We start from the raw sequence: 27,565 nt of genomic DNA, 5'->3' as shown, positions 1-27,565 counted from the left end.
GGGTCGAAAGGTGGCATGAACGTGGTTAGCGAGGGGTCAGTGCGTTCCTCATTGAGGCTCCTCCTCGACGTGGACCTGGCGCTGGTCTCTGATGGGCTGAACGTCAGGTCGGACATGTTGCGTTGTGCAGTGTTGCGGCGCTGTGTTGCAGCTTACCGTGTGGTGGTAGTTGGGCCTGGTGAGCGTGCGGCGCGTGGTCCCACGTGCGGCGTCTTGGCAGGGTAGGCTGTGTGTGGATTGCTTCTCACTTGTCGTGGGGCGGTGATTACTGCTGGATGCGGCTGCCAGGGTTGAGGAGGCTGCTCCCTGGGGTGTTTAATATGATTTATATTTTTTTTTTCTTGTTGGGGCCCTGGGGTACTGGGGCCACTCTTCGCCGCCGCTGGAGGGTGACTCCGATGGTGGGCGGGGCCGGCGTCGCTGTCTTGCCGGCTCCGCGATAGTGTAAACGCGGGTCCGTGGGTGCGATGACTCCCGTTGTTGTCGGGGCTCGCACCCCACTTACCGCCTCGTCGCCAGTGTGATGTTCGCCTGCTGGCACGGCAGGCGTGGCAGATGCGGAGCGAGGCCCTCGCGCAGGGATCGTGCTGGGGTCGCAGTGCGCGGGGGCGGCGCAGCAAGTAAACACACGACTACGTTCGTAGATGCATAAATCCGGACTGGCGTTAAGACGCCAGTTCCGGTGATACCTTTATTTCTACTTCCTGCTGTCGTGTGTCACGTGACCCTGCGTCTCGGGACACGTGACACCACAAAATGCACTGTGAGACAACGAAGTGCAGCGCTGACTGAAATGTGAGCATGCAAGGTAGGGCATAAGGGCAGATGGGCAGCGATGGGCCGAACCACGGTCCGAAACAGCTGTGGCCATTACAGCCGCAGATACAGTCTGGGTACACGCGGTGGCCAGGTCTGAGAAAACAGAATGGACTGGAGGCCACAATAGCTTGTCAAGGATCCTTCACACCGGCTTCACACAACCTGCAAGGGAGCAGACAGGACACTGGAAGGACTGGACTCACAGAACACGTGGCAACAAAACAGAATAAAAACAGAAGTCTACGGAGGAACAGGCAGGTGCAGAGCGCATGTCAGACACTCACAAAACGGGAGCCTCAGATATAATAAAGGCCTGCAAAGAGGGGCACTTCAAGCACAACCACTGACAGCATGGAAGGAGGGACTGGGTGGGAAAGAGGTGCACAAAGAGCGACACCCTGCTAGTAAAGGTCATACCACAGGCATCCAAAAGTCTTCCCTGCCTAAGTGACACCCAGCAACCATCATAGATACAGCACAGATCATTGTCAATAGAGCCAAAGCCGCGCAGACACAAAGATGCGAAGCGATGGGTCCAGAGCACATCTGGCCCAGTATATACCCCCAAGAGCGAGCGCACCCCTGTGAAAAGGAGGGTCGGAGGAGCACCACCAGGGCATAAGGAAGGAACAGGCTGAAGTGGAAGTCCACTGAATAAGGAAGAAGGACCCTAAACAGTAGAGAGCAGTGAACGTGAGGACGTACTCAGACTCGTAGTTCACTCACAAATGAAAATGGCTAACAAATTATCTAAAGGCAAAGGGGAAACAATCCACCATGGAGGTGTCTGCCAAATCACTGCAAGTGATGGAGGGAGCCAACGGGAAAGGGTAGGGCACCCGCGAAAGTGAGAAGATGGCACTCAACAACCAACAGATACTGGACGCTATAGCGCAACTCAAAGTTTCGATGAGAAATATGACGGACACAGCCATTTTGGGCCTGAAGACTGCGCTGGAGTCCAAAATCGATGCTGTGAGTATAGATGTGAATCTATTGCGGCAAAATATGAGCACTGGCTGAGCACACAGGGACTCTGGAAAAGGAGGTGAAGGACAACACAAGCACATGCAAGAAACGCAATGGACATCCACGTGTTGCAACAACAAATGCGCAATCTCGAAAATAGAGCTAATGAAGCGGAAGGACGGGCTCGCAGAAACAACGTGCGCATAGTGGGGCTGCCAGAAGGGGGAAGAGGGATCCAACCTGACGAACTATGTGGAAAGTATGCTGATGCAGGAGATAACTGGCAGGGTGCTAAGCCAAGGGTTTGCAGTGGAAAGGGCGCACAGGGCCCTATCAAGGTGACAGCCACCAGGAGCCCCACCGCAGACAATTATTGCAAAGATTCTGAACTACAAAGACAGGGAGAAGGTCCTGGAGTACTTCCGTAAGGGTGGGACGATTAGCAGAGTATCAGCAACCATCACCACATACCTGGACTATACACTCAAAGCGCAGAGGCAATGTTTAAACTATGTAGTAGTGAAGAGGAGGTTGCGTGAAGTGGGCTACAGATATATGCTGTTGTATCCGGCAAAAATGAAGGTGCTCCTAAAGAATAAAGCTCTATTCTTCGAATCCCCAGAGGATGTGACTGCATGGCTAGACTCGAGGAATTGTCAGACGGGAATGGAAGACCAAATGGAGTGTGTGACAGAGAAGAACAAGTTAGTTAGCAACTGTAATGTTCTTACGACTGGATGTTCCTCCCACGTATTGCACATCTTATGATATTCGTATCCTGCCAGCTACGCTACTTCAGAAAAAAAACTAATTCTCGGCAGAGGGCGCTGTGCACGAGGTCGTGGCATCGATGTCCCTCGATGGGCTCCGTGCCGTATCAACGTCACCATCAGTATAAATAGCTTGTGCCGTGCCCGTTGGCTTCAGTTCCGTTTGAGGAATTATTCGAGGAACACCCAAGCGTGCCTCATGACTGATGGACTCTTCGTGAGAGGAAAGCAACGTAAACTGTACTGCGGGGTAGGATGGGAGGGGCGATGAGGAATACGTGTGAGGAACATCCAGTCAAAGGAGCGTTACAGTTGGTAAGTAACTTGTTCTTCGAATGGATTGTGTCCTCCCATGTATTCCTCATCTTATGATAGACTCCCATAGCAGTGGTAATTTTGGAGGTGGCGTACTAGTTATTGTTCGCATGGATGGAATGAAGTACCGCCTTGGCAAATAAACCCTCATTGGAGGAAGAGGCATCCAAGCAATAATGCTTGATGAAGGTATGCATTGATGCCCATGTTGCAGCTGAACAAATATCTGCCGCAGGGACTCCTCTTCAGAGACGCGGAAGTAGCCATCCCCCTAATGGAATGGGCTCGCAGCCCATCCGGTGGGCCTTTTCCTGCCAATCTGTAGCACTCAATTATAGCCAGAATGATCCAGGGTGATAAGTTTGTTTTGTCCCAACTAATACTAATTTGTTATCTTTATAAACACAAAAAGTTGGTCATCTTGACGTAATTTTGACATTCTTGAAATGTAAAAACAGAGCCAGTGAGACAAGTGGAAGTCAGAAACTACTTTGGTAAGAAAGATGGTTTAACATTAAGAACCACTTTGTCCTTGTAAAAAGTAGTATATAGAGGTTTACATGAGAGCCTGTAGTTCACTAACCCTGCGGGCTGATGTTAAGGCCACAAGAAGGACCGTTTTTAATGTTAGAAGACTCAAGGGACAGGAGTTCAGAGGCTCAAAAGGTATACAAGTTAGAAACTGAAGTACTAGATTTAAATCCCAAGTTGGGACCTGAAAGGGGACTGGAGGGTATACATTAGTAAACCCTTTCAGGAATTTAATTATCAATGGGATTTTGAAGTAAGAAACCTCTTCTGAGGAGCACTTGAAAATGGACAGCGCAGCAAGATATCCTTTAATTATTCCGATCTGGAGACCCAGATTGGCTAGATGCATTAAGAAAGAGCACCATTGCGGTGCCACATTGAAAAGGGTCCTCATCATTGCACCAGTTACTGAATTTGTTCCAACGACACAGGTACAAGGATTTTGTTGCTGGCCTTCTGGCCGAAAGCAAAGTCTCCATTACGTCATCTGGAAGATCCCAATCCTTGTATCGCAACCTCTCAGAAACCATGCGTGAAGGTTGAGTGCCTTGACCTCTCGATGGAGAACCCGACCTTCCTCTTGCGAGAGAAGATCCTCTCTTTGCAGAAGACTTATTGAAGGGCAGATGGACATGTCCAGAAGGTCCAGGTACCACTCCTCCTGGCCCAATCCGGGGGAATTAGGATCATGGTTTTCCTGAACTTTCTCAACCTCCTGATTACTTGAATCACGGGGACTGGAGGAAACGCGTACAGAAGTGGGAACTTCCAGTCCACCACGAACACATCTCCTAGAGCTCCTCTCGGAGCAAATTCCCTTGAGCAGTACTTTTTGCACTTCGTTTACTGTGGTCGTAAAGAGATCCACTTGAGGGGTTCCCCAAAGGGCAAAGATTTCCAGAAGGACTTCCTGAGCTAGCTCCCACTTGTGGGAGACTGCTCTGCCTGCTCAGAGCGTCTGCCGCCATATACTGTTCCCCGGCTAGATGAATTTCCGATAGATTCCTTCTCGTATTCCCCAGAACCAGAGCTGCATTGCCTCTCTGCACAGTGGTAGTGACCCTACGCCCCATCTCCTGTTGAGGTAGTACATGGCCACATTGTTGTCTGTCATTATCAGCACATTCTTTCCCTGTATAGAGGGCAGGAAGGCCTTCAGCGCTAGTCTGATTGCCCTCAGCTCCAATAGGTTGATGTGTAGTTTGGACTCCGATAGAGGCCAACAACCGCTGATTGTCAAACGGTTGGTATGCTCCCCACCCAGTGAGTGAGGCATCCATTACTACTGTTATCTCCGGCCATGGTTGCCAAAGAGATTCTCCCTTGAGGATGTTGTCGTTGCAAGCCCACCATAGTAGACCCTGAGCAACTGCGCTCGGGACTTGCAGAAGATCCGACATACTCCCCAAGAACTGAGTTCTGAAGGCCCGTTGAAGGGATCTCATTCTCAATCTGGTCTCTGGCACCAGAAAAATGCAGGAGGCCATGAGGCCGAGCAACCTCAGAAAATCGAAGGCCGGCAGATGCTGAGCATTCTGGAACTTTGTTACCATCTGCAGAATGTGGAGAGCTCTCACCTCGGGAGGTGATGCTTTGCCCGAGGAAGTATCCAAAACTGCTCCGATAGACTGGAGCTTTTGGGATGGTATCATGTGAGACTTCTTGAAACTGAGGGAGAAACCCAGTTTATGAAGGAAGTGACAGGTGATTGACAGATGTTCCTGAGCTTGTTCGGGAGAACTCGCTCTGATCAACCAATCGTCCAGGTAGGGGTAGACGTGAATCCCCCCCTCTACCGAGACTCGCTGCCACAACCACCATCAGTTTGGTGAAAACCCTCGGGGCGGAGTTCAGCCCGAATGGCAAAACTCGAAACTGAAATTGAGAACCGCCAACCACAGGTACTTTCTGTGCGTGGATGGATTGGCACATGAAAGTAAGCATCCTGAAGGTCCGATGATAACAACCAGTCTTGAAGTTGGAGAGCCTGAAGGATCTGAGAAAGTGTTACCATCTTGAACTTGTCCTTCCTGAGGAACTTGTGATACTTGATGGGTATCACACGTCTCATTTTTGATTCTGGATCAATTAATTGGTCTGGGACCTCTCTGGTACCATATTGTACTCCAAGAAGGAGAAACCTCTTCTTCAGAGCCACTTTCTTCAAGAATAGAACACATGGACTTAAAGAAGTCTGACTTAGGTAAAGGAGTGAATCAACTCTACTTTCCTGTTCATGAGTTTGGGTCGAAGAAACCTTCGATGGTATCAAAGGAGTCTTCGAGGACACCGATGAGGTCTTCGACAAAGGCGTCGAAAACGCTTTTTGGTTCGATGTCGAAGCAGTCAGCGCCAATGGCGTCGACGAAGTCTAGGGTTTCAACGACTTGTTTATACGGTGTCGGGGAAACACTTCATTTGGGGATTCTTTGAAGATTAGAGATCGATTTGAGTCTTACGAGTGCCGCCCATACTACTGGGTTTGACTACAGTAGTTCCTGAATTCCCTGTGTCGTCCGACAGAGCGACCGGGGTCTGGCTCTTTTGAGGCTTCTTTGAGGCGGTGGAGGCCGCATTCTCAAAAACGTCCATCTGCCATATAAATTCTTACCATTTTCTTGGGGAATCCGACTTAGTCGGCATCGTACCAATTCGGTAGATGCATCGGACGACGAAGAGGGAGATCTAGGTCTCCTCTCAACCTTTTTTGAAGAGGAAGATGAACAGCGTCTCGATCTACTGCGAGTTCTCTTAGAGTGTTTACGACGATCCAATTTGTTCGAATCGGTCGAATTCTTATGCCGTTTTGGCGAGGCCTTTGAAGCTTTCAGCCCCACCGCCAGTTTACCTTTCCGCTCATGAGGTGCCTTCTCCGTCATCGACTGACAGGAGCCACAGTCTCCGGTTCGATGGTCTGAACCCAGGCACCAAAGACAAACATGGTGAGGATCTGTAATCGACAACTTCGATCCGCAGTCTATACATTTTTGAACCCCGTCTTGGAAGTAGAAGGGGTGGAAGAAGACATTTTCAGAAGAAAATTTTGAATTGCGCCGTTCAAGAGCGAAGCAATCGGAAAAATGGAACTGAAGCCAACGGGCACAGCACAAGCTATTTATACTGATTGTGACGTTCATACGGTACAAAGCCCGCCGAGGGACATCGACGCTACAACCAAGTGCACAGCGCCCGTGTTAGCAGAAACCTGTGCAGTTCCCTCTGGGACCACTGCAAAAGATTTAAGACTACAGGTGTTTGGCAGTAAACCCACTTGGTAGCAGTCTGTACCACACAGATTCACTTGGTAGCTGTGGCTGAGCAGTCAGACGTCCCTAAAGAAGAGTTAGGCAGTATACAGAGTATTCACAATAGGTAAAAAGAACACAGTAGAACAAGCAAACACTGACCAGAGCTTCCGGTTAAAAGGTACTACTCTTTTATTCGCGATAGTGGTAAAACGTGGTATCCCGGTTGCCGGGGTGCTTGGCACAGGCAAGGCGGCCACGAGATGCTCCGGGAAGGCAAAAAGGCGGGCAAACTGGTTATCCCCACCAGTCAAAGGAAGAAGACTCTTCGGGATGAAGATCTCCTCTGTCGTTGGAAGAAGTGGTGAGTCGGTTCAGCAGGACTCCACCGGTGGTGTCATTGCAGGTCGGCTCAGCTTCTCCCTCTTCGGATTCTTTGGTCCTGTGGCGACGTCTGAAGTCCCAGCCCCCAAAGCCCTGCTTTTATGCAGAAAACCCCCATTCATCAGTCCTAGCTGTCACTCAAACATTATAAGTGGTGAGCCGGTCGGCTCAACACTGGGCCAATCACACAAGAGTGCGACTTGAGTTGCCTTGGCAACTCAGTCCAGGGTGCCTAAACCCCCTCCCACACCCGCTGTGGTACCCAGACAGAGTGGCACCACTTTTGGAGGCTTCTGTGGAGAAGCCTGCCAAAAAGTGGAACAAAGGGCTCGACTTGGGTTGGAGTCACAGAAGAGAACAGAAATGCCATTTTGGAACCGAGTTCTGGCAAAAAATACCAACCGGTGAATTAATATAAAATAAACCAGCGGTATGTTTGAGGCTGTGTTAAAAAGTATTAGCCTCGAACAATGGGAAAATCCAATAGGAATATATTTGCGGTTGAATATAAATAGTATCCACTGCCACCAGCCAAAACTTGCCCAGGGGGGGGACTGGACAGTGCCCCCTCAAACAGACCCAGGGGCAATCAAATTACCCCTACCAGTACGCCCACAATATGATGGTTTGTACTGGTTCTGTTCACAAATTAGGACTAGTAAAGCCAAGGTGACTTTACATGCCCTGGGAGACAGTAGTCAGTCCCAGGGTACGGAGTCTATGTTTGGGGGTCACTATGACACCCCTGTGTTACTGCACGGAGGGTGCTGTGTAACACACAGTAAACACACATGAGACCCTATGGAGTAAAGGACCCCCATAGCCCATAAAACACATTACCAGTCAAAGGAACACCATAAATCATGTCCAAGAGTGGGAGAAAGTGTCACTCTTGGCAGGAGAAAAAAACAAACTCCAGAAATCCAGCAAAGCTGCTGGGGGGACTCACTAGGTTAGGATATTCGGCCTAAAGAGAGAATACTCCCTAACAGCCCTCTGCCAAGATTTTTTTTTTCCGTAGCAGCGAAGCTGACAGGATACGATTATTATAAGATGAGGAATACGTGGGAGGACACAATCCATTCGAAATGAAAATTTTGTAATCGCTGCACTGCTGCACGAGAGGACTCCTTGAGAGAAGTACGGCACATATAGTGACGCTGGGACTAGATTATAGCAGATTGCATACGAGATCGATAGATTGGTTATATGGTCCTATATGACGTATAAGCAGGAGGCGACACCAGGAGACACTACCAACCCCTCAGAGGTAGTTTAGTTGGGATACTGTTAGGGCGGTATCCCCCTGCTGAGTACCGGCTGAACCGAGAAAAGGGCTAGATACAGGGTAGCCTGAGATCCAGAAATGGGTGTCAGGGGGAGTCAGCAACCACAATTCAATCTACGTAGGAGTAAAGCAGGAGGCGTAGGATACAGCTGATATGGGGGAATTGAAGATCGTGACCTGGAATGTACGGGGGTTAAACAGTTACATTAAACGGAACAAGATTATAATGTACCTGAGAAGACAGAAAATTGATATAGCATTAATACAAGAAACCCACTTAACCAAAGAAACTAGAAAGGATAAAGAAATGTAAGGGGACCACGGTGGGTGCCACATATTCAGCGTATGTTAGAAGGGTCTTAACATGGGTAGCACCTCACGTTCCTTTCAAATTACTACAACAAAAAGGTAGAAGCAGATGGCAGGCTGGTGGTGTTGGAAGGACTAGTGGGGAACAAAAAAGGTGAATATCATTAATATTTATGCTCCAAACAACGACACTGATGTATTTTAGAAACCTGTATGCCAAGATTAGCCCATATATAGACGGGGAAGTTATAAAGTTATAATGGAGGGAGATTTCAACTGTACACTGGATCCCAGGCTCGACAGATCCAAAAACAAGGTGACCCAGCTGAATCCAGCAGCAAAAGCCTTCGATACACTCAAACGAGATTTTTAAAAATGGTTGAAATATGGAAAACTCGCATTACTCATCTCCACATAATTTACACACCAGGCTAGATTACAGGTTTGTGGCCAATACATTGGTAGAGAACATGAAAAGCGCAGAATACAAGGCAGCAGTCCTATCAGATCACGCACCGTTGGTCGTAACGTGGCAGATCTCTGCGCCTAGACCAAGGATCCCGACGTGGAAACTCAGAGCGGAAGCTCTGAAAGATACCATATTTAGTGAAGATTTGAGGAAGGCCATAAAAGAATATTTTGAACTAAACACAAGAAGTGTGCGGTCTCCCGGCACACTGGGGAAGCATTTAAGGTAGTAATAAGAGGGGCAGCGATCTCTAAAGGACTAAAAGGTGGTATATTAGAAGACTTGCAAAATACGGAAAGAGATGGAGGACAAAATGCGGGAGGGAGTGGATTCCCCGGAGGAGTTGAAGCCATGTGACAACTGCAAGAGAAATGCAGAGCCAACTGGGAAAGGTTAAGTAACTTAAGTTATAGAAGATATGTAGAAAGACAGCATGCAGAAGGTGATATACCGGGCAGGCTGCTCGCTTGGCTGTGTAAGAGTGAAATCTCGAAAAAGGCGATTCGAGAAATACACGATAGAGATGGCTCAGTAGAAGACACCCATGAAGAGGTGAAAGAATGATTCTACAGATACTACCGAGAATTATACGCACATAAGAGCGAGGAAGAAGAAGTTGATATACTAGAGACACTAGAGAAGATTGATTTGCCTAAGCTCAGTGACGCAGACAGAGGCTAGAAGCCCCGCTTACATTGGAGGAACTACAGTGTGTCATCAAAACCCTTCTAATAAAGCTCCAGGAGCCGATGGCCTCCCCAGCGAGTTTCACAAAACATATATGGCTGACCTACTCCCACCGATGCTCGCTATGCTGAACGAGGCATTCGACAAAGGTAGGCTGCCAGAAACTCTTAGGGAGGCGATCATCCCGCTTCTCAAGCCGGAAAAAACCAAGCACCGATTGAGGATCCTAAAGGCCACTATTGATGTTAAACCAGGACAGTAAGATCCTCACGGCAGTGATGGCAAATACACTGAAGCCAATGATAAATATACTGGTGCACCATGACCAAACGGGATATGTCCCCCGGAGGTGCATTTCTGATAATCTCAGGAGGTCGTATCACATTATTGACCAAACAGAGGGGAGCTCCGAAGAAATAGCGATAGTCTCACTAGACGCGGTTATGGCCTTCGACTCGGTCAAATGGCCATGGTTGATGGCGGTTCTGCGGGAATGCAGGATGGGACCGGCATATTTGAGGTGGGCTGAATTATACAGCGAACCAGTGGCTCAGGTCCGGACGGGACCAATCATCGCAGAACGATGGACTCTGGACAGGGATTTCCCTGGTCCCCGTAGCTATTTATCCTTGCACTGGAACCTCTGGCGATATACTCAAGACATCACTACAACAAAGTAGGTATTAGCACAAAAGGAGGACAGCATTTGATATCGCTGTATGCGGGTGACATTCTGCTGTACCTGAAATACCCCGAAGAAAACTTGCAGTATATTCTGCAAATATTGCAATGATATGCAATGCTATCAGGTATAACGATCAACCCACTTAAGTCCATTATGTTCACCCTAGCCATTTATGTTGGGGTGCCACAATGCGAGTTGCCAGTACTACAGATTGAGTGGGCGATACACCTTTAGATACCTGGGGGTGAATATACATCACAAAATAGTAGATGAACTTAACACAGAGAAAGCAGTAGAGAAGATTTAATGTAGTATAGTATTCTGGGCGCGGTTTCCTCTGACCATGATGGGAAGAGCTGCACTGCTTAAAATGATAGCATTAACCAGACTGCTGCATAATTTCACGAATGTTCTACACGGTTCTTCACTACGATGCAGAGCATATGTAGAGGATTCATATGGCACAACTCCAGGAACAGGGTTGCCCTGTGGAAATTACAGCATCCCTACCATCGGGCAGGGATCAGACTCCCAATTTCAAGGTAGATTACCTGGCTGGCCAGCTACAGTATGTGGCAAGGTGGCTCTCCAATGACACCACACCAGAGTCCAGATTGTTGAGAGCGGAGTGCGCACCTTACTTTTTGAACAAGTGGATATGGGTGGCCGACCCTCCGAAGGGGACGAGGTCTATGCTGCTGGATCTAGGACGGAAGATCCGGCATAGAGCCTGTAGGATGATTGGGAATCTGCTACCTTGCTCCCCCCGCAGGTGCCCTTAGCAACACTGAAAGGTGTGGATAGACAACTGCGGAAGATCATCAGGGAACACTGGGAACCAGTGGGGGTAACAACTTTGGGAGATGTATGCCAAGATGGGGAAAAGATGGAATTTGATATATTAAGAGAAGACACAGGCTTACATTGTGGGCAGTATATCACGTATGTTAGGCTGATGACACGGATGGAACAAGTTATTTACCTGTAACTGTTCTCCAGCATGGGTCTGGCATGGATTCACATGCTCATGAATACAAGAATGCATAGCAGTACACACGCACAACCACGGGAGGTGGCAAGGCTCAACATTATGCATTTAAAACAACTCAACATTAAGCATCTCTTACCCCCTCACCAGGCCCACCTTCAGGCGAACTGGTTGCGCAGCACTGCCTGGCCCACACTGGAATCCCGGTAGACGCAGTAGAATCTCGTGAAGGTGTGTGTCGACCTCCACGTAGCAGCCCTGTAGATGTCCAGCAAGGGCACGCCAGACACGAACGCCGCGGTAGCAGTGATCGCTCTGGTCGAATGGGCTCTCGGACGGCCAAGCAACGGTCGGTTTGCCAACCGGTGACAGTGCATGATGCAGCCGGAGAGCCATCTGGAAATGGAAGCCTTCGAGAGGGCCTTCCCTTGGTTCACAGGTCCAAAGTTCATGATGTCTTCCGAAAACTCTTCGCGCGGTCCACGTAGAACTTCAGCGCTCTAGCTACATCCAGCGAGTGCAGAGTCCTCTCGGCCGGCGACGAAGGCGACGGGAGGAAAACGGGTAACACCAAGGGCTCGTTGAGGTGGAAGTCCGACGGCACACCTTGGGCATGAAGGAGGGGTACGTCCTCAGCACCACCCTTGTCTCGTGGAATGTCAGGTAGGGTGGTTTGCAGGAGGATGGCCTGGATCTATCCCACTTGTGTGGAGGTGATGGCCACAAGAAACGCAGTCTTCAACGATAGGAACTTCAACGGTGCCGAATGCAGAGGCTCGAATGGCGGCCCAATGAGCCTGCTCAGCACCACGTTGAGCTCCCACGCCGGGGCCGGAGCCTTCACCGACGGGAATGATCAGAACAGTCCTTTCATAAACTCCTTCACCAGGCGATGGGACTACATAGCTGATCGCCCAGGAGTTCTGGGGAAGCGGGAAATCGCTGCTAGATGTATATTGATGGAGGCATGAGCTAGCCCCGCCTTGGCCAGCGACAGTAGGTACGGCAGCACTTGAGGGGTCAATCTTCTGTGCACGGCACCAGACAGAGAACCTCTTCCACTTGTGTCCAAAGCACGAGAGTCGAGGACGCCCTGGCCTTTGTAAGCACCTACTTGCAGTCCGCCGGGATATCGTACCCTCCAAACTCTAGTGCTGCAGGAGCCAGGCCTGCAAGTTCAGCGACCCCGGGTCGTGGTGGAGGATGGCACCTCCTTCTCTGGCGAGGAGATCCACGACCGTCAGTTTGACTGGGGGGGGGGACACTGATGTGGCCAGAAGGTCCGGGGACCAGATCTGCCTCGGCCACGCCGGTGCGACGAGGATCAACCTGCACCGGGACCGTCTGAGTTGATCGATGAGTCCAAAGGTGGGAACGCATACAGGAACAGGCCATCCCAGGGGAATGAGAAGGCATCGCCAATGCTCCTGGCTGGGGAAACCTGCTGGCCAACCTCCGGCACTTGGTGGTCGGTGCCGTCGTGAATAGGTCGATCTCGGTATTGCTCCATCGCTGGAATAGTAGATCCACTTGATCCTGCTGCAGTTACCACTCATGGCACGAGCGTAGCTCCCTGCTGAGCGAGTCGGCGATGGTGTTCTTTATTCCCGCCAGATGGAAGGTACCAGAAACATCCCTTGGGCGATAGCCCAGTGCCACAGATCCTGGGCCTCCTTGGATAGGGCTGGGGATCTGGTGCCTCCCTGCTTCCAGATGTAGAACATCGTGGTGGTGTTGTCGGTGAAGATCCTTACCACCTTGCCGATGGACGGAAGACGACCTGAAGGCCCAGAACACAGCTCGGAGCACCAGGATATTGATGTGTAGCGACCTCTTCTCCGGGACCCAAAGGCCTCTTGCGTGGAGATCTCTGGTGTGCGCTCCCCATCCCTCCAGGGAGGCGTCTGTCGTCACGGTCTCCCGATTTGCCGGGGTCTGGAAGTCGATACCCGCCGCCAGATGCGTGCAGGTGCCCCACCACCGGATCGCTTGGCGGAAGGTCTCGTTGAGCAAGATCCGGTCTTCGAAGCTGCCCACCGCCTGCATCCATTGGGCGTCGAGGAACTCTTGCAGTGGACGCATCCGCAGCCTGCACAGGCGCACGAGGTAGATGCACAAGGGACTTTATGGACCTCACCCTGCCACGTCCATGGTCGACAGCCATTGCACCTTGCCCAGGATGGGCTTCGTCCTTTCCTCTGATGGAGAAGCCAATCGGGCCACTGTGTCGAGCCTGGCTCCCAGGAACAGGGCGACTTGCGACGGTACCAAGTGGGATTTCACGAAGTTGATTCGGAATCCCAGATCCATGAGCAGTTGGACGGTCTTCGCTGTGTGAACAACGGCGAGTTCTCTGGTCTTTGCTCGGATGAACCAATCGTCCAGGTAGGGCTAGACGTGGATCCCCTGCAGGCGCAGCCGCGCCGCCACTGGTGCTAGGCACTTGGTGAATACCCTGGGCGCCGACTTCAATCCGAAGGGACGGGCCTTGAACTGATAGTGTCGCCCTTGTACCACGAATCGCGGGAACTTTCGATGTCCTTTTAGAAAGGGGGATGTGAAAGTAGGCATCCTCCAAGTCCAGCGACGAAAGGAAGTCGCCTTCCTCAAGCTGTCCCAGCACGTGCTCGAAGGTGACCATACGGAAAATCTGGGACTTTATGTACTTGTTTAGATGACAAAGGTCCAGGATGGGTCGCCAGCCGCCGGTCTTCTTTCTTACGAGAAAGCATCGCGAGTACACCGGAGCCCCGCAGCCTCTTTGGGACGAGCTCGATGGCTCCTTTCTTCAGCATCGCCCTCACTTCCAGCAGCAGTTGAGGGACATGGTTTTCCTTCCTGGCCACGGGTTGTATGCAGGGGAACTTCCTTAGAAACGAGTGTGCCCGCGGGCCACGGCATCCAACACCCAACGGTCGGTGGAGATGGACTCCCACACACTGACGAACTTCGCCAGCCGGCCTCAGACAGGGTGCTCAGGTGGGGGCCCGACGCTACGGCTGGTTGAGTCCTGCTTAGCAGTGGCCTTGCCACCTTGGCGACGACAACCTCCTGACTTGTCGTGTCCTCTGTAGGCCTCCTGCGACGAGGCGCTGCTGCCGAATCCTTTTGAGGCACCTTGCTTGCCTCCGGAGTGCCGAAAGGTCAGCCGTCGTCGTTGAAGCACACCCAAGGCCCAAGCCGTGTCTGTGTCGGCCTTGATGGCCTGCAGTCACTCATCCACTGTCTTGCCAAACAGGTTGTTCTCGTCGAAAGGCATGTCCAGAACCCTGGTCTGCCCATCTGGTGAAAACCGGTGTCAGCAATGTCCGTGGCCACCGTTATGGCGTGGTCCGACGCCACCTCGCCTTCCTGTAGGATCTCCAGGGCCTCAGTCCTCTTGTCATCCGGGATTAAGTCCAACAGGGGAGCGATCTTAAAGCACAGCTCCCTGTCGTAGCGGGCCACAATCGCGGGGGCGTTGACAGCTTTAAATCATCGTAGTCGCCGATATAACATGGCATCCAGTTTCTTCCCCTTGCCATCCAGCGGGGAGGTCGAAGTTGAATCTGTCGCCCCGCCGCTTTCTTCTTGGCCACCGCGGAGACGACTGAATCCGAAGTCGGCTGCGCCATAAGGCACATGGGATGGAATTCGGGACCCGGTACTACTTCTCGTACCGGTCTCTTGGCCGAAGTCGTGGACGGGTTCTTCAGGAGCGACAGCCCCACGTCCCAGAGGTTGTCCTGTAATGGAACCGAGGGGACCTTCTTCCTCTTGGCCTCACGCCGTTGATATAGGAAACCTTCCTTCTGTTCCTCGGGGCAGAGCTGGAAGAGCTCAGATGCCCTGGCGATCATGGCGTGGAAGGAGCCGATTTCGTCGGGCGGGGAGGACCGAGGAGGTGGTGATTGAAGGCCCATCACGTTGTCACCACTGTCATCCGTCCCCGTCATGGCAGTCTCTGTTCCCGTATCATCCCTCGGATCAGGAGAAGAAAGCGGCTGCAAAAGTCATGAAGGTTGGAAGGGAGGGGGTGGATGAGTTCTCCTCTGCTTGCTTGGAGGGCTTCCCGACGGTCCAGGCTCCGGCGGATCATCCGTTGCGGGTAAGGGCAACCTTGTCATCTCCGTACACTGGGCCTGGATCGCCAATAAGATTGCTCCCGAGTCGTCTTGTGGCCCAGGCACCGGCTGCGATGGGTACGACGGTTGAGGAGTGGAATCCTCTGCCTCCACGGGCTCCTCGTCGGCACTGCAGTCGCTTTCTTCATCCGCCTCGTCGGGATCCCTCCCGTGGGACCGGACCTCCTTGAACTGCTTATTCAGGATTTTCACGACTCCAGCCAGCTACTCTTCAGAGGCGGTATCTGTGTCCGTGATGGCCACCGCCCCCTCAAACCCCCTTTTTTCCACCCAGGGTTTCACAGGGGTCTTATCGAAGGGCTGAAAAGAGGATTCCCTCTGTGGTGGCAGGGAAACTCTAGGCGCTGAGGTCGCCTCCACTGGGGTAGCCACGACTCCCTCGATAGAGGCCTTAGCTGGGTGAATCAGGGCCTTTGCGACTTTGAGCGCGCGCTTGAGGCCTTAACCTTGGGGGGGAGGGTCACCGCCTCACTCCCACCTCAGCTGTCTCCGTCGGGATCGACCGGGGCTCCTCCCAAAGCTTATCCGGGTTCTCCCGATTTCCTCTTCCCCGATCCAGAGCGTTAGCTCGTGGTTGATGGCGTTGGTGAAAGTACACCGTGCCTGGCAGCCGAGGAGCCCGACCGATCGGCGCTCCCGGTGCCCATGGACTTGCGGTGCTTTGCCTTTTGTTGGGCCACCGTCGCTGGAGCGCCCTCAAATGTCTTAGAAGACCGCTCTGACGACTTCTCACCTACTGCTGGGCTCTTCCCTTCCAGCCAGTTGGTGAGCCGGATACGCTGATCCTTCATAGTCCGTTCTGACATGTTCTTGCAAAACGCACAGTCCTTCTCCACGTGCATTTTGTCTTCGTGAAGGCAGTAGAGAGATCTGGAATGCTCATCCTCGTAGACATCCTGCAAGCCGCACCCAGGGCAGCTCCTGAACAGCTTGGATCTGGACGTCGTGTTTCCTTTGTCCTGGGTCATGTCCACGCGGGGTAGGCCTCAAAGATCTTCCGGAATCCTCAGAGAAGCGAAACTCGACAAAAACTTCACCCTTGAGGGGTGTAGAAAATTCCGAAACGGGTCCCTGTTGATCCAAAGTAGAAACGGTGAAAAATCGTAAAACATAGTAAAAGCTGGAGAGCTATAGCACGAGCACTCCCAACACTTGAACGTGCGGTAAAAATCTGAAGATGGCTGCCAGAGGAGGGGCTTAGGTAGAGGGCAGTCATTGGCTGCGGGCAGTATGACCCAGAGACCAGTTATTGGTTACTAGTAGAAAGACTAGTTCAGAAACAAAACTGATTTTTTCTTTACCAAGGACTCCCAGCCTGACGGAGAATATTCAAGAGCATGTGAATCCATGCCAGACCGCCATAGAATCTTTTCAGACGGTGTCAGAAGGAGGCCACGAGATCTCTTGGATTTACGAAATAATGTCCAAGGTTGGAAAGGAAGTGGTACAGAAAGCAGGTTTGGGAAGAGGAAGGGGGAGGGGGGGGGCTATAAGCAATGGGCTATGGGTGAGGATGCAAAGATATCACAAGAAAGTATCAAGGAATGTCTGATTACAACAGATCCAGCTATACATCACCCACAGGGCATACATGACCCCCAAGAAAATCGCTAGGTTCACAAATGCCACTACGCAGAAATGCGGGGAGGAGGATGCTGGGATGGTAAGTATGTTCTGGGCATGCCCGGAAATAACATGGTATTGGGCCGAAATAGAGCACCTCCTAGCCAAATAGGGGATTAAATTGGAAGAGGACTTGCTGTGGGTGTGCATTGTCGGAGGATTCCCAAGACCATGCAAATCTAAACATGTGACCAAGTTAAAAGACCTGGCTTGCATCCTGGCCAAGCGCACGATAGCGATGGGCTGGAAGGCAAGCAAGAGAATGTGGAAACCTGGTGGCGGGACTTCCTGAAGTGGGCAGATGCAGAAACAGTGGTGTGGAGAGAAGCGGCGGGTAGAGGGGGTGAAGAAGAAGAAACATTGACGCTTACTGCTTGGATACATTTAGTCGCGTCGTTGTCGGTCGCATGACTGGAGGAATCAGAAACAGATAGCTCCTCAGAAAGTGAAGGAGATGTAACTAACATGAGTTAAATAAGAGATGTTGTGGACTGTGAGACTCTGAAGGGGGGGGGGGGTGGGAGAGGTGTGTTGGTAATTGGTTGTTTTCGAACACTGAGTTCATTGTATGTTATTTGTGGTGAAAATTAATGACTAAAATAGTTTTTTTAAAAAGGAATGGGCGCAGATCTGTGGGATAACGAAAAATATATTCTGTAATGCATGATGCAGACCGATTCATTATAAAATCATACATAGGAAACATTTCACACTGGCCAAATTGAGACACATGTACCCCTGTTAGGGAGAATTCTCTTTTTAGGCTGAATTTCCTAACCTAGTGAGTCCCCCAGCAGCTTTGCTGGATTTTTGGGGTTTATTTGTTTTCTCCTGCCAAGAGTGAGACTCTTTTACCCTCACTCTTGGGCATGATTTGAGTGCGTTTCTTTCAATCTAGATGTGTTTAATGGGCTATGGGGTCTTTTACTCCATAGGGCTTCATGTGTTTTTGTGATGTGTGTTACACAGCACCCTCAGTGCAGTGACACAGGGGTGTCATAGTGACGCCCCAGTATAGACTCCATACCCTGGGACTGACTACTGTCTCCCAGGGCATGTAAAGTCACCATTGACTTTACTAGTCTTAAATTCTGAACAGAACCTGTACAAACCCATCATATTGTGGACGTACTGGCTGGGGCAATTCGATTGCCCCAGGGTCTGTTAGTCGAGGGGGCACGTCTCCGTCCCCCCTGATTGAGTTTTGGCTGGTGGCAGTGGATACTACTTTTTATATTCAACCGCGAATATTTTCCTGTGGGATTTCCCATTGTTTTAGGCTACTATCTTTATTTAATTATTTACGGTAGCCTCGAACATACCGCCGGTTTAATTATTAATTCTCCGGTTGGTATTTTTTGCCAAAACTTGATTCTAAAATGACGTTTGTTCTCTTCTGTGACTCCAACCCAAGTCGAGCCCTTTGTTCCACTTTTTGGCAGGCTTCTCCACAGAAGCCCTCCAAAGTGGTGCTACTCTGTCTGGGGTACTTAGGAGGGGTGGAGGGAAATTTAGGCACCCTGGACTGAGTTGCCTAGGCAACTCAAGTCGCACTCCATCCTGATTGGCCCAAGTGGTGAGCCGGCCAGCTCACCACTTAGCATGTTTGAGTGACAGCTAGGCTGAGTGAATGGGGGTTTGCTGCATAAAAGCAGGGCTTTGGGGACTGGAACTTCAGAAGTCGCCACAGGACCTAAGAATCCGACGAAGGAGAAGCTGCGCCGACCTGCCACGACACCACTACCGGTGGAGCCCTGCTGGACTGCCTCACCACTTTTCCCAACGACAGAGGAGATCTCCCGCCGGAGAGTCTTCTTCCTTTGACTGGTGGGGATAACCAGTTTCACTGTCTTTTCGCTTTCCCGACGTACCTCGTGGCCGCCTTGCCCATGCCAAGCACCCCGGCAACCGGGATACCACGTTTTACAACGACACAAAGGTACCACCTTTAACCGGAAAACTCTGCTGCTGGTTTCTGCCCTGATAGTGCAACGACCTTCATCTTTCCTCCAAGTCGAGATCTTCTCTTCCCCTGGACGACGCAACTTGCACCCACTACCAGGAACAACTGCCACCGCTGGAGGATCCTTCCCACTTAAAGTACCGTGTCCCGCCTGGCTTCCCTTGCTACCGACTGTACGTGGTAGATTTAGCCCCCGGCTTTCGAACCTGCGTTAGCCTGGGACACCCTGGCTAAACTTTCCTAAAGCCTCTCTAAACTCTTTTTGAACCCTCTGCAAGACTTCCTAAGCCTAGTGTAACTGTGATCTTGGGCGCATTTGTGCTCTGCTCTCTCTAAGAGTGGGCCCAGCCTTTGGACTTTGGCTCACCAGTGACTTTTGCTCTTCTGCCTTGCTTATAGTGTTCCTGAATCTTAGAGTGGTGTACCTTTCCATATTCTGTCTTTTTCCCTCCCTTTCTCACAAACTTATTGGAGTGCAATCTAGTTAAGCGCTCACCTCTGTATGAAAATAAGTGGTGTTTTACTGTGACTTATCTGATAAGGGAAAGGGGTGTATATATTACACTAGTAACTGTTTAGAATATTTTACAATAAAGTGCTGGAGTGATTCAAACTGTTTTTAAATAAATAATTATATACTTTGATACCAAAGCTCTGGTCAGTGTTTGCTTGTATTATTGTATCTGAGTGCCTATTGTGTATACTCTGCATACTGCCTAACTCTTCTTGAGGGAAGTCTGACTGCTCAGCCACAGCTACCAGGTAAATCTGGGTGGTACAGACTGCTACCAAGTGGGTTTACTGCCAACACCTGTAGTCTTAAATCTTTTGCAGTGGTCCCTAAGGGAACTGCACAAGTTTCTGCCTAACAACCCCTCCATGGATGGCAAATGCCCATGATGCGGGAGCGAAGAGGCAGGCACCCTTCACATGTTTTGGGCATGTTCACACTTATTGGGAAGATGTATGACGCACTAGATGCAATGGCAGACCAGCCCGTTGAAAGGTCCCCAACGGTGTCTCTGCTGGGCGCGTTTGGGAAAATGAACCCCACATGGCATAAACTATTAGACCTTGGCCTACTACTAGCAAAACGTGCCATATTGATGGAAAAATAACCCACGCACCAAGAAAGACTGGGACAGGGATATGCTATGGGTGAATGACAACGGAGAAATGTACATAGAACTAATGCATGTGGCGACCCGCCCCAGGAACATCTGGGGTAGATCAACAGTATCCCGCAAACAGTGCCGTTGAAGGAGACGACGTAAACGTGTCATAACAGCGCAAAGTTGACCTTGGAGATGTGATGCTAGCATGTGTTTTTTGTACTGTTTCATTGTTATGTAAGAGTTAAAATTATTTATTTTAAAAGGTGTTAACGGCGAGCCCCTCGCCATCGAGGTCCAAGCCTTCGACATCCTCATCAAGCCACAGGCAAAGAAAGACTTATGAGCTCAATTTATGAGGCGAAAGAGGAGAGCCCATTCAGGTTTGGTCCAGATTACGGCACACAGTGTTCCAGAAGAGCTCTTCTCATAAGAATCGAAGATGAGGGGGACCTGGTTGTCACCCATAAAAATGCTAATGGTCTACACACCTCTCCAGGGGTGGATTTTGGTTCACCTGAAGGATCTGGGCATGCCGATGCATCTTAAAGAGCGGTCATGTCAAAAGTTATAGACTATCTAGGCTGTGGTAAAGCTACTGTGGAATTTGAACAGGATGACTTAACATAAATCCTTGATAAAAGGTCCTGCAAAGGATCCAATCCTTCCATTCCACACTGCAGAAAAAAATAGAGTTCTGGGAAACTGGAAAAAAAACAGACTATCCCTGTGATGATTAAAGACCTCACTAAAAAGTACAGACCCTCCTCTATTGAACCAGTTTTTCAAGACATGCAAGCCTGGAGTTCTTGGTGATACAAGCAGCCACCTCAACTTCCAAAGGTGCTGCATGCCCTACGATTCGGCCAGACAGATAAACGAGTAGAAGCCCTGGGGAAAAATAGTTCACAGCAGGGAACATAACAATCATACGAGAAGAACTGCGTCCTTGAACAGTGGGAAGAGTCACTGTAGGCTTTCTCAGATGGCTATTGAGAACGGATCACCCTTCAAAAGAGGTGTATAACTAGGGCCTAATGTGGTGTCCTTGTGCCGACTCTTCAGAAGGGAGAGCCAGCGACTTCTGTTCATTAATAACACAGTAATATGTCCTTGTATCGGCTCTCTGATCTACAGGAGCTAAAAACACACTGTGCTAGATACTTAGCATTTGTGTAGAATTCACATATTTTATTCTTTATCACAGGTATAACATTTGTAACAATTTCTAAATATACATAATATATACAAAAGTAAATCAAGCAAGCCTTAAGTCAAAATCAAGAGTTAGAAAGACAGAAGGAAAGGAGAATTGGAAATTCAAAGCAAATGAAACTGGTATCCAAAGCATAACACTATTTTAACAAAATCAAAAGCTGGTTGCAAAAAGACTGCCTGAATCATACAGTATATTCTGACAAGGACCCAATTTGCGCACAGCAACTCTCTCATTGTGTCTGTATAAATCATTCATATGAGGTTGAGAGATTGTCCTAATGGTTAAGCGAATTGAAGTCCAATAAGGAAGCAATTGTTAAGGACAAAGTATTTTAGGATGCTGCTGTTTGATCGGTCTCAATGTTAGTTGAATCAACACTGGGTCAACAGCAGGGAGCATGGCATTAAAAGCAGTTAATGACACTTGTGCCTTGGAAAGGTTTGTTCACTGTGGGAGTTGGTTGCTGTGGCAGCGGAGCATATTGTGTATCATGGTTCTTGGTTAGTCCTACCATTTTGGAAGGGGGAGGTGTGTGTGTTTAAACTTTGGCGGGACCCCTTCAGTGTCCACGCCTAGGCTCCAGTGTGTCTGGGCAGGAAAGAAGTGAGGGTCATGGGGTGAGTCTCTCACTCCAATGCTCTTTGTCTGCCTGAGCACCTGAATGGAACAGTGGCCACAGGGGGGCTGGTTATCCTGATCGGACAGCCACCGCCCCTTTCTGTAAACTGCTGAGTGATGGCCGAGTAGAGGTTCCTGAGATGAAAGGCAAGTCTAAAACTGGAAACTAGAGTTACTGAAGGCGACCAGAAACCCATGAAGACCCTTTGCGTCACTGTGAAGCGGCCACTGCTGTACTGACACCGTTTCCCAACCGACGGAGACGCTCCGACTAGGACTCCTTCCATTTGGCTGGTGGGACCAACCAGCCCTGAGACTAACTGCAATTTGAGCCATCTCCCGCGGTGCTGTGCTTTTCCAGAGCTGCAGACCGCGAATACCAGGAGACCTCGGACCCATTTGCAGTGCAACAAGTTTGAGATGCCGAATCTGTCCAAGTCTTTGCTGAGCTCCAGCTGAAGCTCCGGAGACACGATCCAACTCCCGTCACCAAAGTACAGGACTCCGGAATCAAAGATCGATCGGGCGAATAGAGTCCTTTGTTGGTGCCGACGAAAAGGTGCCAGATCCAGACTGACCAAGAAGACCGAAGAAATCAGTCCTCTCGTGAGACTGCTGCTGAGAGATCCCATTCAGAGCCCTTTTCATTGCCAGACCGAGGAATAAGGAGACCGGATCGATTGCTGCTGCACAGAGGAGAATCCAACTACGAGCATTTCTTCCAACTTAAGGTACTTGGGGCGAAACGTATAACTTACCTTGAACCTAGAAGTTGCTCCAGAGTGACTTGAGTGCGTGGAGGTTTCCACGGTGTCCACTGTATCTCAGACCCAAGCTGCCAGCTTGTGTCCCTTTAGTGAGTCCTTTTACAGAGTCTCAATCCTTGTATTAATTCTTCAAGTATCTTTTCCTGGAAAAAAAAAAAAAGTATCCCAAGGACATTTTGCTGTTCTGCGGCTTAAGACTTTGAAAACACTCGGAACTGACTTTTGCGTAGAGTTAGGCATTGGACTTAGTTTGCCAAAAAATGTCTATAGAATGTTAAGCTCTGCTACAGTATCACTAACCAAGCTTTTTCCTTCCTTAAATAATTTCTCTTATATGGTCTTGCTAGCTAAATACAATTACCGTACATCTTTGTCTTAACGCAAGTGCGAGGTTGTACCGACAGTACGATAGAACTGTTATTAGTGTCAAACAATTGTACCGCTAGCAGCTACCACTGAAGCAGTGGCCTTTGAAAAGTATATTTAAGTATTCCCACTGCGTTGGCTAATTGAACTAAGCATTTTACTACCTTCCTTGGGTAAATATAATAAATGTATATTTTACAACATTATCTATAGAAGTGTTTCTTTGGACTATTGTACTAACTGGGTTTAGTGTACTTACCTACAGCTCACATCTACCTCCTTATGATAAGCCGACTGTTGTGCCACTCTTCCAAAGTTCCTGGAGTAGTACAGACTGATACTAAGAGTTGGGGGCCTGTATGTTTTATGAAGTTTTACCTCAAGAGGACTTAAGGAAAACTCCCCCAACATGGACCTATTCACAGAGCTAAAATGCAAAATCCAAGTACACCAACAGAGTCTTTATACTTGATAACTCACCCGATCAAGCTTCAGCTTGTCCACATCAGCAAGGAAGACACCCACCACTTTCTCGCCAACCACCTTCTGTGCCGTGCCGAGAGCTTCAAATGCAGCATCTCTCACTTCTGCTGCAGAGTCGTTGATTTGCTAATGTTACAAGACAGTATTAACATTAAAAGGTCATAGGAAACAACTCTCAGAAATTATGATTGTATAGATCCAACACTTCCTTATGAACAAGGGTTTTGCATTTAAAGTCCATTCCTATACAGCATTATGCAAAAGGAACAAGTTACTTACCTGTAACTGTTGTTCTCCAGCATGGGTCTGGCATGGATTCACATGCTCATGAATATTCCCCGTCGTCAGGCTGGGAATCCTCGGTAAAGAAAAAACCAGTATCAGTTTCGTTTCTGATCTGTCTTTCGTAGCAATAACCAATCACTGGTCTCTGCGTCATACTGACCACAGCCAATGACTGCCCTCTACCTAAGCACCGCCTCTGGCAGCCATCTTCAGATTTGGAAGCACGTGAAGTGGCAGTATGACCAAGTGAAGAGCCGCAGAGGGGTAGGCGGGAGGGTTCGCATGTGAATCCATGCCAGACCCATGCTGGAGAACAACAGTTACAGGTAAGTAACTTGTTCCTTCTCCAGCATGGGGTCTGGCATGGATTCACATGCTCATGAATAAAGAATACATAGCAGTACACACATGCACAACCACGGGAGGTGGCAAAGGCTCAACATTAAGCATCACATCAACTCAACATTAAGCATCTTACCTCCTCACCAGGCTCACCTCAGGCGAACAGGTTGCGCAGCACTGCTTGGCCGACCCTGGACTCCTCCCTGGAATCCCGGTCGACGCAGTAGAATTTCGTGAAGGTGTGCGTCGACCTCCACGTAGCAGCCCTGCATATGTCCAGCAGGGGCACACCAGATAGGAACGCCGTGGTAGCTGCGATCGCTCTGGTGGAATGGGCTCTCGGACGGCCAGGCAGCGGTCGGTTTGCCAACCGGTGACAGTACATGATACAGCCGGAGAGCCATCTGGAGATGGAAGCCTTCGAGAGAGCCTTCCCCTGATTGACAGGTCCAAAGTTCACAAAGAGTTGTGACGTCTTCCGAAAACCCTTCGTGCGATCCACGTAGAACTTCAGCGCTCTAGCTACATCCAGCGAGTGCAAAGTCCTCTCAGCCGGCGACGAAGGCGACGGGAAGAACACAGGTAACACCAAGGGTTCGTTGAGATGGAAGTCCGACGGTACCTTGGGCATGAAGGAGGGGTGCGTCCTGAGCACTACCCTCGTGTCGTGGAAAGTCAAGTACGGGGCCTTGCAGGAAAGGGCCTGGATCTCACCCACTCGTCGTGCGGAGGTGATGGCCACGAGAAAAGCTGTCTTCCACGATAGAAACTTCAACGGGGCCGAGTGCAGAGGCTCGAACGGAGGTCCCATGAGCTTGGTCAGCACCACGTTGAGCTCCCACGCCGGGGCCGGAGCCTTCACCGGCGGGAACGATCTGAATAGTCCCTTCATGAACTCTTTCACCAGACGATGAGACCACAAGGACGTCCGACCCGTGGTTCTGGTGTATCGGGAGATCGCAGCAAGATGAATCTTGATGGACGCGTGTGCCAGTCCAGCTTTGGCCAGCGTCAGCAGGTACGGCAGTACTTGGGGAGCCGTAATCCGTAGAGGGTTAATCTTCTGTGCGTGGCACCAGACAGAGAACCTCTTCCATTTGTGTCCGTAGCATTTAAGAGTCGAGGACGCCCTGGCCTTTGCAAGAACCTCTCTGCAATCGGCCGGTATGTCGTATCCTCCAAACTCTAGCGCTGCAGGAGCCAGGCCTGCAAGTTCAGCGACTTCGGGTCGTGGTGGAGGATGGCGCCTCCTTCCCTGGAGAGTAGGTCTGCGTCCGCCGGCAGCTTGATCGGCGGGGACGCTGACAAGTCCAGAAGGTCCGGGAACCATATCTGCCTCGGCCACGCAGGTGCGACGAGGATCATCCTGCACCGTGACCTCTTGAGCTGGTTGACGAGCCGGATTAGCAGAGGCAAGGGAGGGAACGCGTAGAGGAACAGGCCCTCCCAGGGGAACGAGAAAGCATCGCCCATGCTCCTCGTCTGGGGAAACCTGCTGGCGAACCTCCGGCACTTGGTGTTCGTCGCCGTCGCGAACAGGTCGATCTGGGGTGTGCCCCACCGTCGGAAGAGGCGATCCACTAGATCCTGCCGTAGTTCCCACTCGTGGCACGAGCGCAGCTCCCTGCTGAGTGAGTCGGCGATGGTGTTTTTTATCCCTGCCAGATGAAACGGCACCAGAAAAGTCCCTTGGGCGACGTCCCAATGCCACAGGTCCTGCGCCTCCTTGGACAGCGCTGGGGACCTGGTTCCGCCCTGTTTCCTGATGTAAAACATGGTGGTGGTGTTGTCGGTGAAGATCCTCACCACCTTGCCCTTCAGGGACGGAAGGAAGGACCTGAGGGCCCAAAACACTGCACGGAGCTCCAGGACGTTGATATGCAGGGACTTCTCCGTCGGGAGCCAGAGTCCCCTCGCGTGCAGATTTTCGGTGTGCGCTCCCCACCCTTCCAGGGAGGCATCCGTGGTCACAGTCTCCTGGTGGGCTGGGGTCTGGAAGTCCATGCCCGCCGTCAGATGCGCGCGGGTGCCCCACCACCGTATCGCTCGCCGGAAACTCTCGTCGAGCTTGATCCTTTCCTCGAAGCTGCCCGTCGTCTGGATCCAGCGCGCATCCAGGAATTCTTGCAACGGGCGCATCCGGAGCCTGCACATGGGAATGAGGTAGATGCAGGAAGACATCATCCCGAGGAGGGACTTGATGGATCTCACTTTGGCCGCGTCGGCCACCAGCATCCGTTGCACCTTGCCCAAGATGGTCCTGGTCCTCTCCTCCGACGGGGAGGCCAGAAGGGACACTGTGTCGAGCCTCGCTCCCAGAAACAGTGCGACTTGCGCGGGCACCAGGTGGGATTTGGTGTAGTTCACGGAGAATCCCAGGTCCGTGAGGAGTTGGACGGTCCTTGCCGTGTGGACCACGGCGAGCTCCTTCGTCTTGGCGCGGATGAGCCAGTCGTCCAGGTAGGGGTAGACGTGAATCCCCTCGCGGCGCAGCTGCGCCGCCACCGGTGCGAGGCACTTGGTGAATACCCTGGGTGCCGACCGCAGTCCGAAGGGAAGGGCTTTGAACTGGTAATGCCGCCCTTGGACCACGAACCTGAGGAATTTTCGGTGCCCCTTTAGGATTGGAATGTGGAAGTAGGCATCCTCCAAATCCAACGACGACAGGAAGTCTCCTTCCTCCAGTTGACCCAGGACGTGCTGTAAGGTGACCATCCTGAACTTCTGCGCCTTGATGAACTTGTTCAGCCGTCGCAGGTCTAGGATGGGGCGCCATCCTCCCGTCTTCTTCTTCACGAGGAAGTACCGCGAGTAGACTCCGGAGCCCCGAAGCCTCTTTGGGACGAGTTCGATGGCGCCCTTTCTGAGCATCGCCTTTACCTCCAGGAGAAGTTGAGGGACGTGAAGTTCTCTCCTGGCCACGGGGGGGACGCGCGGGCACCTTCTTTGAAACTCGAGCGCGTGGCCCCGGGCCAGGGCATCCAGCACCCAACGGTCGGTGGAGATGGACTCCCACACGCTGACGAAGCCCGCCAGCCGGCCTCCCACCGGGGTGCTTCGGTGGGGGCCCGACCCCACGGCCGGTTCAATCCTGCTTGGACGCGGCCTTGCCGCCTTGACCTCCTTGGCGACGACGGCGGGGTCCGCTAGACTTGCCTCGTCCTCTGTAGGCCTCTTGCGACGACGAGCGGGCCGCTTGACGGT

General features: G+C 50.9%; 1 protein-coding gene across 3 annotated transcripts in view; it reads right to left on the bottom strand.

Annotated features, from left to right (window-relative positions):
- Positions 1-27,565, bottom strand: part of CKAP5 (cytoskeleton associated protein 5) — a 1,593,334-nt gene that overhangs the window by 1,222,822 nt on the left and 342,947 nt on the right. For all 3 annotated transcript variants that reach the window (XM_069623197.1, XM_069623199.1, XM_069623198.1), the window contains exon 12: positions 23,732-23,860. In XM_069623197.1, the coding sequence (XP_069479298.1) occupies positions 23,732-23,860 (129 nt within the window). The remainder of the gene's footprint in view (positions 1-23,731; positions 23,861-27,565) is intronic.

The sequence above is a fragment of the Ambystoma mexicanum genome, chromosome 11, assembly GCF_040938575.1.
Source record: "Ambystoma mexicanum isolate Mex_15411 chromosome 11, UKY_AmexF1_1, whole genome shotgun sequence".
Classification (NCBI taxonomy): domain Eukaryota; kingdom Metazoa; phylum Chordata; class Amphibia; order Caudata; family Ambystomatidae; genus Ambystoma; species Ambystoma mexicanum.
Note: the sequence above shows the minus strand (reverse complement) of the source record. Positions and strands in the feature narration are given on the sequence as shown.